This window comes from Penicillium atrosanguineum, assembly GCF_028827265.1.
Source record: "Penicillium atrosanguineum strain IBT 20685 chromosome Unknown utg000005l_segment0_segment0, whole genome shotgun sequence".
NCBI lineage: Eukaryota > Fungi > Ascomycota > Eurotiomycetes > Eurotiales > Aspergillaceae > Penicillium > Penicillium atrosanguineum.
Window position 1 is genome coordinate 2081417 of NW_026623137.1, and position 14538 is coordinate 2095954.

The following is a 14538-nucleotide window of genomic DNA, read 5'->3' on the forward strand; positions in this document are numbered from 1 at the left end:
TTTCGGGTTTCCCGTTGAGGATTTCTCGCTGATACCCCAACGTGCGATTTTTCTCTCGTTGAGCCGACCCAGTTTTCGTGAGGCAGGAGTGGAGGACCAAAAACGTCATAAGGCATCTTCGCGCCTACTTCGCGACCCGGTCGTTTCGACCTCCCCACTCCATCTAGGAGTCTGCTCTCCTGAAACTAATAAATTTCCTCATGGTTGGCTGTCTGCCTGATCGTCAACATGGGGAGAATTAAGAAAGTGGCCAGTCAGAAGCATGAGGCTACAATCGTACGTTTCTTCCCCCGATACCCGTTTCTCTTCTACAATCGTGGCTAAAAATTTTCTTTTTCACTACAGTCACCTTTCCTGGCAGACTTTATAGCGAATGCGACAAGCCTTCCTGTACCAGAGCTTCCTTCACATTTTTCTACCTTCCCGAAGCTATGGCCCTTCCCTCGAGGCGACCTCTACCACTGGATTAACGTTCTAGACCGCTTCGATGAGATCCTGGCCTCAGTCATCGAGAAATACTTCCTGAACATTGGCCCCCAGTCACAAAATTTTGGCCGAGGCGTGTTAGAGGCTTCATACACCGCGGATTCGAGCAAGACACCCGCCGAAGGCGTCGATACGAAACTCAATGTCTTGGGGTATGGACCTGAGGGAGACCGGGAACTTGTGGAAGCGATCCTGGATTTCTCCCGTTTGCTGCTCGAGAAGTGTGGCAACCGCAGTCTCTACAGCAGCAGTGAGCGACTAGGCGATCTCTTGAACACTACCTCTCTATCATTGCTGCAATCAACTCTCCGCCTATCTCTCTGCTTGGCTCAACGATATCACTCTCGCCAGCGGGGTACTCAATCGCAGTCTCTATTGGCTACTCATTACAACATCGACCTGGAAAAGCTGCAAAAAATTGCAGCGCCATTCCCTCGCCCATTCATTGCCAGCAAAACTTCGTTCGCTGCCTCTCCCGCAATTTCTGAAAAAGGTAAAGAGAAGGCAGTTCAGACCAAGCTTAATGCAAATGAATTGGGCTCTCTCGTGCGCGACGAAGATGGTTGGGAAGAATGGGGCAGCGTCCGTGTTCTTTACTATCCCTCTGGGTCCTCTGAACAGACGCAAACAACGTCTGAATTTGGCCAGAGCGAGCAAGGCTCCCACACCCCGACTACACCCACTCCTCTCCGACGAAGTGCAACTCACCCCATCCCTCGACTGAGTCGTGGCTCCAACGTGGATGAAGTCCCGACTGTGGCGCCCAACACGGGTGGTAAGCCTGACGAGGCATCACGCAGCGGCAGCGGCAAGATTTTGGATCTCCCGTATTCAAAGGTGTCTTCCAGCAAGACTGAGGACCTTCTGGCAACGAACCTGCCTCATCTGCCCCTTGAATCGAAATACGAGTTCCTCCACAAGGTCCGCGTTGCCCAGGCGTTGGCCGGGTCGCGTGTTACTCGTGAACAGATCCTCGCAATTCGAATCCTGGCCGCGACAAACCTGGCTTACGTTCAATCTGAGTCTGCTTTCCAGCAGAAGGTTCTTCTCTCTGACATGGAAGTACCCAAGCGTCTCCAGCTCGTTTACCAGCTGGCTGAGCTTGTCCATCTAGGCGCTAGTGGCGACCTCGATGTCTCACGGCACCTGCAGACATTAGCGATTCAGGCGCTTGATGGTTTGGCAAAACACAAGTCTCGTTCCAATGATGTCTGCTCGGCTCTCAGCGTCAATGTCAATCACGGTGTGTTGATGTTCCTGACCCGCAAGGTTGTCAACGAATTGGGCACCGACGACGATGTGAATGATCTCCATCAAGATGAATGGCGGGACGCCCTACTTTCACTCTTGCGGACCCTGCCTTCCTCCAGCACTCGTACCCCAGAGACGCTTGTTGCAGCGGGTCTAATCCCCATGCTTGTCGACATACTTAAGCTGCGCACTGAAAAGTCCCGCCGAGTCTACTCCCGGGTCATGGAGTTCCTCGACACTTTCGTTCACGCAGTTCGCGATGCTTTGGCTACATTGACCTCGGCCAAGGGTTTCGATGCCATTTCTGATCTGATTGATAATGAGACTAAGACTGCGTTCGAGCACGTCTCTCGTGGAACTGGCTTCCCTGCCAAATACAAGAACCCCTCCATCGATTATCAGATTCCCTACTTCCAGCAGCAGACAATGCGATGGATGTTCCGCTTCGTCAACCACATTATGCAGCACAACGGTGGAGGATTTGACCGTGTTCTGAGAAACCTGATTGACTCTCCTCAGCTACTCACCTCCCTGCGCCTGGTGTTCGAAAACGCACGAGTCTTTGGCTCGCACGTTTGGAGCAACGCTGTCAACATTCTCAGCAGCTTCATTCACAATGAGCCTACAAGTTACGCTGTCATCGCTGAAGCTGGTCTCAGCCGTAGTCTCCTCACCGCAGTGATGGGTCGTGAGCTCCAGGTACAGGAGAAGCCCCCGGCTGTGGAGCCCGAGGATGCTGACCCTGATGCCGCCGTCGCTGAAACATCTGATGCCGCCGCCGCCGGTGTCCCTGAGGCAAAGGAGGAAGGTCGCGAATACACTCTTGTCCGACCACGGGGAACTCGTCTGGCCCCGGGCATTATTGCTGCCACAGATGCTCTTGGCTGTGTTCCTTCTGCCTTTGGAGCAATTTGCCTGAACTCTTCGGGACTGGATCTTTTCCAGTCTTCGGATGCACTAGAGAGCTTCTTTGAGATCTTCGAAAACCCCGAGCACATCAAATGCCTGAAGGATGACCCAAACCTGGTTCGGAACCTAGGTACCACCTTCGATGAGCTCGTTCGGCACCATCCTGCTCTGAAGACCTCTATCATGTCTGCAGTCATTGTCATGGCTGCCCGTGTGAGCCTTCTTGGCAAAGTCAAGGCTTGGGAATCTGGAATGGGATCCAAGCTGTGGACCGAAGATGCCCAGGGAAATATCGGCCTCTCGGGTGACATGGCTTCCCTGTTCCGGGATATCGGTGCCCCCATTGATGCATCTATGCAAGACCCTGCATCCATCGGTGTGCCCCAGTTCAAGAACCACACCCTCCCCAACGGTGGAAAGATTGTTCTTGGTGATCTGAGCCAGGTGCTCCCCTCGCAGGACGCCAGCTTTGAGCCCAAGGACAAGGACGAGCACGGTTTGAACGTGACGGACTACCTTTTCCCTGCGATCCGCTTCCTGGGTGCCTTCTTCGAGAACCAGCCAAACTGCACTTCCTTCATCCAGGCTGGCGGTGCGGAGTTCGTTCTCGATTTCGCAACCCTCCAGAGTCTGTCATTTGACTTCCACAACACCGATGCCAACCAAGAGCTCACTGTCCTTGTGCACATGATGGCTGAAACCAAGCCACAGTTGGTCATTCCATCGTTGATAAATCGTGCCCAGTCAGCTGTGAACAATCTCTCGGCCTTTTGGACTACACCCAAAGAGTCGGGATTCTTTACGGCACTGACCAGACCCGCCAACTCGAAAGAAACCGCACCAGAGCCGACGCTGGCTGCCTCTAATGGAACCTTCTTCGTGAAACACATGAATGCCGTACTTGTCATGACAGACTTGCTTCGCGAGGTCTATGCAATGCCGCTGTATCAGACACGGCCTGTGCAAGCAACATCTCCTTTTGCCCAGGTGAACCTTGCAGACCTGTATGCAGATCTGGTGTCTTCTCTCGGCAATCTCCATGCTGCATGCGTGTGGGAGGAAATTATCATGGAAAAGAGCATTCCTGAGAAGTGGGTGCAAGCTACAAAAGCACCCGCTAGCAAGCCTCGCTCTGACCGTCCCAATGCTGTTACTGGAGCTGCCCAGGGACTGTTGACAGAGCCTGCTACTGGTTCCCAGGCTGGTTCGGCTGCTCCCGAGGGTGATAAAACCCCAGCACCCGAAGAGCCGGAAAGCGAAGAAGACAAGGCGAAGACAGAACGAAGTGCCGCTTTCAAGAACGTCCAGACTCTTCGCTATCTTCTGAGCTCCTTGCCTTCGTCCATCACTGGTTTCCTCCACAACTTGGGCCTGGGTCTCGTCAGCAAGAGAAGATCGGACCCTCACTTAAAGATGCGCCAGAATGCCAGCATGGTGGCCGATGCCATCGCGGAGACTGTTCTTCGCGAGCTTCAATTCAGCGCTCCCAACTCGTGCGATAGTTCTAAGCACCGTTTCGCCTACTTGATTGTGATTCTGTCATCATTCTCGCATCTGCTCTACGAGATCTCCAATGACCGTCCCCAGTCGAACTATTTGACCTTGGTCTTCTGGTCATTCAAGAAGGCTCATGGATTGAAAGTTCTGAAGGACATTTGCGACGTGTTCATGCGCGAGGTCCAGGCTCTCACACCTGCTGAATCTGTTCCTGAGTCCGAAAAGGATGTTGCTGCTCGCTTAACTTCCGCCTACGGCGGTATCAAGATCATCCTCGCTCTGTTCGCTGAGCTTGCTTCAGGCAAGAACATCGTGGAGTCGAGCCAAACACAGGCCTTAACTAGCCACCACGACCGGGACCGTGAGCGTCACGATTACTTCCAGCCCGGCCAATTCATCGTGGATCTCCGCATGGAAATTCTTCCCATGGCTCAGGACATGTGGAACTCCGACTTTGCTACCCAGTCTTCGAGCCCTATTGTTAAGTGCCTGGTTGATATCCTCCGATCCTCCCTGGATGGAGAGTATGAGACTGGAGCTCTTCGCAAATCGGATACTCCTCCCGCTCTAAAGGAACCACCTCGTGGTGCATTTGTGGTGAACAAGACGCACGCTGCGGGTCTGGTTGAGAAGGGGTGCGAAGATGCGGATCTTAACAAGGAGGCTTTGTACCGCTGCAACAACAGCCTGAATGCTGCAGAAGAATATTGCAAAGCCCAAAACTACATTCGTGCACCTCCAAGACTCCCGCCTCGCCCCAACGATATCCAAACTGGATCTTCGGAGAACGCCTCAGGTGGAGAGAGCCTCGATGACCCTGTCGCTGGAGATGTCACTCCATTCAACAGTGGCTACCTGGAACGCTCCGGCCTTGCCATGCTTCTCGCTTCGACTCGACCTGGTGAGGATCTTACGAACCAAGAGCCTAGTCCTGAAGGCAGCATGGATCCCATGCGCGACAACTTGGCTAGAGCAATTGGAAACATTTTGAATGATGATGAAGGCATGGTTGTTCCTGGCTCTGGCGAGCCGTCAAGTGCAGATCGCCCTCCGAGCTATGGTGCCCAGGAACCTTCTGAGCCTGTCGATCAGCCTCAGGCAGAGCCTACCGCGCAGGTGGCACGCCGTCCGATGATTACTGTTGAAGACCTGGACAATGAAAGAGAGAAGGTCCGGTCTAACCTCATCGAGCGTTGCCTGGACGTCCTTAACGAGCACCATGATGTCTCTTTCGAGTTGGCTGATCTGATATCATCTGCTATCAAGAAGCACCCTGAGCCTGAGAGCTTCAGACGCGACATTGGTGAAACCCTTGTTCAGTCGCTTGTTTCTCTCCAGATGGAGAACTTCCAGACCGCCGGCAAGAAGGTTGCTGCTTATGCACACATCCTTGCTTTAGTTCTTCAGGATCGAGACATGTATAGCGCGACTGTCGAAGAGCTCAAGGATTGCTTCTCCACTTTCCTTGGCTTTATCAAGCTCCCTACACCCGAGAAGACCCCCGATGAGTCTTTCCCCTGGATTGGGCATGTGTTGCTCATTCTGGAGAAGTTGCTTTCTGATGACTGCCAGCCGCCTCAGATCAGCTGGACTCCCCCTGCCAGTCTTGATGATACAAGCACGGGTGGCGAAGAGCCCGCGCATCTTCAGGAGCCGCTTGTCTCCCTTGATGAGAAGACTCAGCTCTTTGAAGCATTGGTTGAGATTCTTCCTCGCATCGGCAAGGATGATACGCTCGCACTCTCTGTTTGCCGTGTGCTGGTGGTCCTGACTCGCCAGCGCAGCATTGCTGCCCGTTTCGGCGAGAAGCGAAACCTGCAGCGTCTCTTTGTCATGGTCAAGCAATTGGCTAGCGCTACCAATGAGAAACTCCAAAGCGCCTTTATGTTGATCCTACGACACATCGTCGAAGATGAAGCTACGATCCGACAGATCATGCGGAGCGAAATTACTTCTTTCTTCGACTCCAAGTCTTCCCGCCAGGTCGATACTACTGGCTATGTTCGTCAGTTGTATCATCTGGTTCTGAGAGCGCCTGAGATCTTCGTGGAAGTGACAAATGAGAAGGTACGTCTACTCCGATACGACACCCACCAGCGACCTCAGATCCTCGGGTTGAAGGCCGACAAGGATCGTGTCGCCGCCCGTCTTCGTCAAGGTGCCGATGGTGCTAGTGATAGCAAGGACAGCGGTTCCGGAGAGGCTTCTACTTCGGCCTCTGACGACAAGGAGAAGGACAAGAGTCAAAAGGGCACTGAGCTGAAGCCACCTGTTGTGGAGAATCCTGATGGCGTTATCCACTATCTTCTTTCTGAACTCCTCTCCTACAAGGATGTGGACGATAAAGAGGCTCCTACAGAATCCTCGGATCAGCCCGCTGGCGATCAGTCTGAGGGCCAGACGGATGTCGAGATGTCCATTGATGAGCCTACCCCCTCCGTGACTAGCAGCGCCGATGCCCAGCCCGCTCGCGGTACACCCGCCAAGAAGGGCGAGAAGCCTCCGTTCAAGGCCGAAGATAACCCCATCTACATCTATCGCTGCTTCCTCCTTCAATGCTTGACCGAGCTCCTGTCATCTTATAACCGCACCAAGGTCGAGTTCATCAACTTCTCGCGCAAGGCTGATCCCCTTGCCACCACTCCTTCCAAGCCTCGCTCGGGTATTCTCAACTACCTCTTGAACGTGCTTGTTCCCCTCGGCACCATGGAGCACGATGAGTCCCTGGCATTCAAGAAGCGCAGCATTACCTCCTCATGGACTATGCAAGTGCTGGTCGCCCTTTGCACTAAGACTGGTGAATTCGGTGGCCTCGGCAGGCGCCGTGGTGAGCAGAAGCGCAATGAAGAGGACGAGTGGGAGCTTGCTTTCGTGCGCAGATTTGTGCTGGAGCATGCCCTCCGTTCCTACAAGGAGGCCAATGCGTCAAACGAGCCTCTCGACTCTAAGTATTCGAAACTCATGTCCCTCGCCGATCTGTTTGACAAGATGCTCAGTGGGTACTCTTACACACAGGATGCTGGCTTCCCCTCTTCAACAAGGCAGCTTGCTAAGACCATGTTTGAAAAACATTTCATTCCTGCTTTGACTGCCTCTGTTGCCGAAATCGACTTGAACTTCCCATCCTCTAAGCGAGTCATTAAATATATCTTGCGACCTCTCAACAAACTTACACAAACTGCTGTCCTTCTCAGCGAAACCAACGATATCACTACTCTGGCCGAGACCGTCGAGGATGATGAAATCTCATCAGCGACCTCTGTTTCGGACATGGAGGATGAGCGTGAAGAGACTCCTGATCTTTTCCGCCATTCTACCCTCGGTATGCTGGAGCCTCGTCATGACGATGATGAAGATAGCACCGAGGGGTCAGAGGAAGAGGAAGAGGACATGTATGAAGATGAGTACGATGAGGAGATGGAGTACGAGGACGATGTTCCCGAGGATGACGGCGAAGTCGTTAGTGATGATGACGATGAAGGCGTCGGCCACATGGAAGGTCTCTCTGGTGATCCGGTTGAAATCATCGTTGACGATGACGAGGATGATGAGGATGATGATGATGAAGACGACGACCACTCCGACATGGACGAGGATGACATGTACGCTGATGAGATCACCGGTGACCGTGACAATGAGAGCCTTGAAGAAGGCGACCAGGACGAGTGGGAAAGCGAAGAAATGACTGAAGACGAGGAAGAAGCCGAGATGATGAACCAGTTCGAAGACGAAATGGCCGACATCCGCCATCAAGCCCAGCGGCAACCCGATGGTCATGCCCGTATTGACGACTTGTTCCGTGCTCTTAACCAAGCTGCTGGCGGTGCTGAAGATTTCGGCGCCGATCCCCTCGGAGGCGATATTCATGATGAAATCCTTGACGAATTGAACGAGGAAGGAGGTCCGTCCTTGAGCCCCACACCCATACCCATGCCTGCCACTGTTTTGTTGTTCATTCAAGGGATTCTAACTGCTCATTACCCAGAGGACGACGATGAGATAGATGAACTAGAAGAGGAAGTCGACGATTACGACGATTACGACATGGACCAGGGCTCCGATGGTGACATGGAAGGTTCGATTAATGATCATGAAATGTTTGTTGAACGTGTTGCTAACAATATCTCTTTCTTCACAGAGGATGATCTTCTCGAGCCTTGGGGATGGGAAGGCGACGAACTTCCCGCTCCTCGACACCACCACCACCGCTTCCGTGGTGGCGCGCCTCCGGCTTGGGCTACAGTTACTGAAATCATGCCAGGCCGTGGTGGACTTGTTCCCATTCAACCCTACCATCGTGTGCACAGAACTCAGCTTCCCGGGCCTCGCGGAAACGACGATGGCACTAACCCTCTCCTTGTCCGGAATGATCGCGGTGCTGACTCTGCAGCTCCTCGTGGACCGGGCGCTGAAGCCTTTACTGACTGGACTCATGCTTTGGAGCCTCCCACTGGTGGTAACCGAATGCTCCCAATGGAAAGCCCCGTCAGCTTTATGAATGCTATCATGCATGCCATCAGTGGCAATGCTCAGCCCGGCTTTGGAGTTGTCACTCGTCCCGATGGCATCCATGTCCACGTTGACCGCCACGCAGTCCTGCCTGCCAACCGCCTCACAAACGCGTTTGGCCTTGGTCGAGCTCAGTCTAGTCCCACTCGCGGCCGTGATGACCCCCACAACGCGGTCAAGTTTTCTCTATCTACAACCCGCAACCGCTGGCAAGAGGAGGCTCGCCTTCTTTTCAGCAGCACCTATGTCGAGAAGACACAATGTATTGTCAATTCTCTGCTGAAGGTTCTTGTCCCTCCTGCCATGGAGGAAGAGAAGCTGCGCCAGAAGCAGGCTCAAGAAGAGCGCAAGCGTCTTCAAGAAGATGCGGCCGAAAAGGAACGCCAAGACCGTATTGCCCGCGAAGAAGAAGAGCGCGAGCGCAAGCGCAAGGAAGAAGAAGAGAATGCCCGCCAACAGGCTCAGAGAGAGCAAGAAGAGGCCGAACGCCAAGCTGCCGGGATTGATGAGCCCATGGAAGATGTCCAAGACACAGAAACTGCGCCAGAAGAAGCAGCTGAGCCCGAGCCTGCTGAACCCGCCCAGCGTGTTCACACTACCATCCGGGGCCGCCAGCTGGATATTACTGGGCTGGAGATCGACCCTGAGTACCTGGAGGCTCTCCCGGAGGAACTCCGGGAAGAGGTGATTATGCAACAGCTTGCGGAACAGCGATCGCAGGCCGCTGCCGCTGGTGAAGAACCTACCGAGATCAACCAAGAGTTCCTCGAGGCCCTTCCTGCCGAGATCCGTGAAGAGCTACTCCAGCAGGAGGCTGCTGATAGACGCCGCCGGGAGCGTGAGACTGCACGCCGACAGACTGCAACCACCAGCGCCCCACCCCGCGCAGAGGAAATGGATGCTGCCAGCTTCCTTGCTACCCTCGATCCCTCGCTGCGCCAGGCAGTCCTTGCCGATCAACCTGAAGATGTCCTCGCAAGCCTAGGCCCAGAGTACATTTCGGAGGCCCGAGCCCTTGGTGGCCGCCGTATGGCCCAATTCGGAGACATGAGTGCTGTAGAGCATCGCCAAAGAAACGACAATGCGGATGACCAGGAGCCTAAGAAACCCCAGAGGCGCCAAATCGTTCAGATGCTCGATAAGGCCGGTGTCGCAACACTACTTCGTCTAATGTTTATGCCTCTCCAGGGCAACACGCGGCACCAGCTCAATGACATTCTGCACAACGTTTGTGAGAATCGTCAGAACCGGAGTGAAGTTATCAGCCTGCTTCTATCTGTCTTGCAGGATGGTAGCGTTGATTCCTCTGCTATTGAGCGCAGCTTTTCCCATCTATCGCTTCGTGCCAAGGCCCCTGGCGCTCCGAAGACTCCGCAGTCTGCTAAGCGCAATACCTCTCTCCAGGCGTCTTGGAGCCTCAGCACCGAAGTGACGCCCATCATGGTGGTGCAGCAGTGCCTGAGCCTGCTGTCCTTCCTTTCCCAGTTCAACCCTCACATTGCTTGGTTCTTCCTGACGGAACATGATTCATCATCATCCCTCAAGCTCAAAGCTTTGCGCAAGGGCAAGGGCAAGGAGAACCGCGCTAACAAGTTCGCTTTGAACGCTCTCCTTACTCTTCTGGACCGGAAGTTGATTATGGAAAGCCCTACCTGCATGGAGCAGCTGTCTAGTCTGCTCAGTAGCATTACACAGCCTCTGACTGTTCTTCTACGTCGTGAGAAGGAGAAGCAGGAGGAAGAAAAGGGCAAGCAGCCCGAGGGTAGCCAGCCTGAGGAGGCCGCTGAACAACCTACAGAATCAACCCAACCCGTTGGCGACGTCCCTATGACTGACGCTCCTCTGCCCACCGTTGAGACGGCCGAGGACCATGGTACTGAGCCTACCGAATCTGCGGAGACTAAGAAACCGGAGGGTAACGATGCCAAGTCCAGCGAGGAAGAGAAGCGCAAGCGAAGGACAATCGAGCCCCCTGTTGTTCCCGATCACAATTTCTGCATGGTCGTTCACATCCTTGCCGCTCGCGAATGCAATGGCAAGACCTTCCGTGACACTCTGTCTACCATCAACAACCTGTCTGCCATCCCGGGAGCTCGCGATGTAATCGGTAATGAGCTTGTCACTCAAGCACAGGCCCTGAGCGATACCATCTTGGGTGACCTGGAGGAACTTCTCCCTCATATTCACCAGGCCAAGACCGGCAATGACATGCAAGGCTTGGCTCTGGCCAAGTTCTCTCCCGCCAGCTCGGATCAAGCTAAGCTGCTCCGTATCTTAACGGCACTTGACTACCTCTTCGATCCCACTCGCGTTGACAAGACTAAGGGCACCGAGCCTGAGTCCGCACCCAAGGAGGATGTGCTCAAGAGGCTGTATGAGAGCGCCACTTTCAGCCCCTTGTGGACCAAGTTGAGCGACTGCTTGGCTGTTATTCGCCAGAAGGAGAACATGCTTAACGTAGCTACTATTCTCCTGCCGCTGGTTGAGGCTTTGATGGTTGTCTGCAAGAACACCACTCTTAAGGATCAGCCTATCTCACGAGGCAGCCGCGAGTTGTCTGTGAATAGTTCTGCGGCCGATGCTGGTCTCAGCATGGAAAACCTCTTCTTCAAATTCACTGAGGAACACCGCAAGATCCTGAACGAGCTTGTCCGATCGAACCCTCGCTTGATGAGTGGCACTTTCTCTTTGCTGGTCAAGAACCCCAAGGTCCTAGAGTTTGATAACAAGCGCAACTACTTCACTCGCCGTGTCCACTCTCGCGGCGCCGAGCCTCGTCACCCCAACGCACCTCTCCAGCTCTCCGTCCGCAGAGACCAGGTTTTCCTTGACTCCTTCAAGTCTCTCTACTTCAAGAGCGCCGACGAGCTGAAGTATGGCAAATTGAATGTTCGCTTCCACGGTGAAGAAGGTGTCGATGCCGGTGGTGTTACTCGTGAATGGTTCCAGGTTCTCGCCCGTGGCATGTTCAACCCTAACTACGCTCTCTTCATTCCTGTCGCTGCCGACCGAACAACGTTCCACCCGAACCGTCTCAGTGGTGTCAACTCTGAGCATTTGATGTTCTTCAAGTTCATTGGAAGGATCATCGGCAAGGCTTTGTACGAGGGGCGGGTTCTAGACTGCCACTTCTCTCGCGCTGTCTACAAAAATATTCTTGGACGCTCCGTGTCGATCAAGGACATGGAAACGCTCGACCTTGAGTACTACAAGTCTCTCCTTTGGATGCTGGAGAACGATATCACGGACATCATTACTGAAACCTTCGCCATCGAGACCGATGCCTTTGGTGAGACTCAGGTGATCGACCTCATTGCTGATGGTAGGAACATCCCAGTCACCCAGGAGAACAAGGAGGAGTACGTCCAGCGAGTTATTGAGTACCGCCTCGTGGAGTCTGTCCGTGAACAGCTTGACAACTTCCTGAAGGGCTTCCATGAGATCATTCCACCGGATCTCATTTCGATCTTCAATGAGCAGGAGCTCGAGCTTCTGATTTCCGGTCTGCCTGAGATCGACGTGGAGGAATGGAAGAACCAAACCGAATACCACAACTACTCTGCCTCTTCATCTCAAATCCAGTGGTTCTGGCGTGCCGTTCGCTCGTTCGACAAGGAAGAACGGGCCAAGTTGCTACAGTTCGTTACCGGAACCAGCAAGGTCCCTCTCAACGGCTTCAAGGAGCTTGAGGGCATGAACGGCGTGAGCAAGTTCAACATCCACCGCGACCCCGGCAACAAGGATCGCCTTCCTAGCTCGCATACATGCTTCAACCGTAAGTTTTACCTCGGTCCCCTGATATTCATGCAAATACTGACTACTGTCTACAGAGCTTGATCTTCCTGAATATGAAAGCTATGAAGATCTCCGTCAGCGCCTGTATACTGCGATGACGGCCGGTAGCGATTACTTCGGTTTCGCATAGACAGTCTCAATATGCCCAATTGTTTCAATGCCCATGCATCCAATGGCGTTCTCCGGAATAGGGAAGTGAGGAGGAAAAGTCATGGAGAGAGCCGTTCTGGTTGAAGTGCAGGTCAACTGGAAGCGTGCTTTTCTTGTACTTAGATTGCTTTTATTATGGGAATATCCATATTTTCTTTGAGTTTAAGTATCTCCTGCGTAGACCACACACTGGTTGCTCTTACTTGAGTGATCTATAGAAGAAAAGTTGAGAATGTTACGCAGTTCGGCTGAATTCGGAAGGTAGGCGGTGAGTCACGGGATGCAAAAAAAGAGATGCGGGGCCAAAGTGGCAGTTGCGGGATCCGATTTTTCTAAAAAAGCTTCGGGTTTCGACTTGCAGTTTGCTCTGGGAGACCTCCCTTCACATCCAATATGTCGTCCAACTCTATCAAGCTGTTGACTGGTAACAGTCACCCGGAACTGGCTCAGCTCGTGGCTGATCGGTATGTCCTTCGATCATCGATCTCCGGTGGCCGCTTCCGTTCTTTGGCTAATGCAGAACCAGCCTCGGGATCGAGTTGACCAAGATCATGGTCCTCCAGTATTCCAACCAGGAGACCAGTATAACAATCGGAGAGAGTGTGCGTGATGAAGATGGTATGCGAACTTTCTATCAGACCTGAGCCGAGCCCATTACTGATTACCTCACCCCGCAGTCTTCATTATTCAGTCAACGCGACCTAACGATATCAATGACGGTCTCATGGAGCTTTTGATCATGATCAATGCTTGCAAGACTGCTTCCGCTCGCCGCATCACTGCCGTTATCCCCAACTTCCCCTACGCTCGCCAGGACAAGAAGGACAAGAGCCGTGCTCCCATCACTGCCAAGCTCATGGCCAACATGCTCCAGACTGCTGGCTGCAACCACGTTATCACCATGGATCTCCACGCCTCCCAGATCCAAGGCTTCTTCAATGTCCCCGTCGACAACCTCTACGCCGAGCCCAGCATCTTGAAGTGGATCCGTGAGAACCTGGACGTTACCAACTGTATCATCGTCTCCCCCGACGCCGGTGGTGCCAAGCGGTAAGCCTAAATCCTACTCTAAGCTCTATCCCAATCTCATGAACCCCCAGTGCCACCGCCATTGCCGATCGCCTCGATCTCCAATTCGCCCTCATCCACAAGGAACGTGCCCGCCCCAACGAGGTCTCTCGCATGGTCCTAGTCGGCAACGTGAAGGACAAGATCGCCATCATCGTCGACGACATGGCTGATACCTGCGGCACGCTCGTTAAAGCCGCCGACACCGTCATGCAGCACGGTGCCAAGGAAGTCAACGCCATCGTCGTCCACGGCATCCTCTCTGGCAAGGCCATCGAGAACCTGAACTCCAGCCGTCTCAACCGTCTCGTCGTTACCAACACCGTTCCCCATGCTGAGAAGAAGGAGGCCTGCGACCGTATCGAGACTATCGATGTCAGCCCTACCCTTGCCGAGGCTTGTCGTCGTACTCACAACGGCGAGTCTGTTTCTTTCCTCTTCTCTCATGCTGTCGCGTAAGCTAAGCTCGAGAGTTTTATCAAATTCAAATTCCAAATACCAATACCCCCATTGAGTTGGGGTCTTCATGCGTGTACGTGTTATTCTTACGGGTTCGTTGCGTGCGCCGGATTTGAAAAAGTACGATTTTTATGACCCTTTTCTTTTTGTCCCGCTCGACGGTGCGAGTTTGGGCTTGTGTTTTATGCCTAGTGAATTTCTAGTCTGGCTATATTTGCTAGAAGATTTATTGCATCGTGCATTACTGGATCGGTTTGCTGTGTTGCTGGTTCTATTTTGTCTCTATAGATCATCAAAGCCTCGATGGCATTATCTTACCATTCTTCTGTTAAACGCTTGTACGGTTCTTCGTCTTTAGGTTGGAATGTTCGGTTGTCGGTGCTAGGGTTGGAATGGGTATACCTTTAGTGTTCT

The 14538-nt window shown here is 53.3% G+C and overlaps 2 protein-coding genes across 2 annotated transcripts; both read left to right on the plus strand.

The window, feature by feature from the left end:
* Window positions 1-228: 228 nt before the first annotated feature.
* Window positions 229-12577, plus strand: tom1 (E3 ubiquitin-protein ligase TOM1; the record flags this gene model as incomplete). Its single annotated transcript, XM_056887090.1, has 3 exons — window positions 229-276; window positions 346-12427; window positions 12483-12577. The coding sequence occupies 3 exons, from the start codon at window positions 229-231 to the stop codon at window positions 12575-12577; spliced, it is 12225 nt and encodes a 4074-aa protein (XP_056740739.1).
* Window positions 12578-12990: 413 nt separating this feature from the next.
* On the plus strand, window positions 12991-14124 carry N7443_007035 (ribose-phosphate diphosphokinase; the record flags this gene model as incomplete). Its single annotated transcript, XM_056887091.1, has 4 exons — window positions 12991-13061; window positions 13124-13215; window positions 13275-13647; window positions 13698-14124. The coding sequence occupies 4 exons, from the start codon at window positions 12991-12993 to the stop codon at window positions 14122-14124; spliced, it is 963 nt and encodes a 320-aa protein (XP_056740740.1).
* Between the last annotated feature and the right edge of the window lie 414 nt (window positions 14125-14538).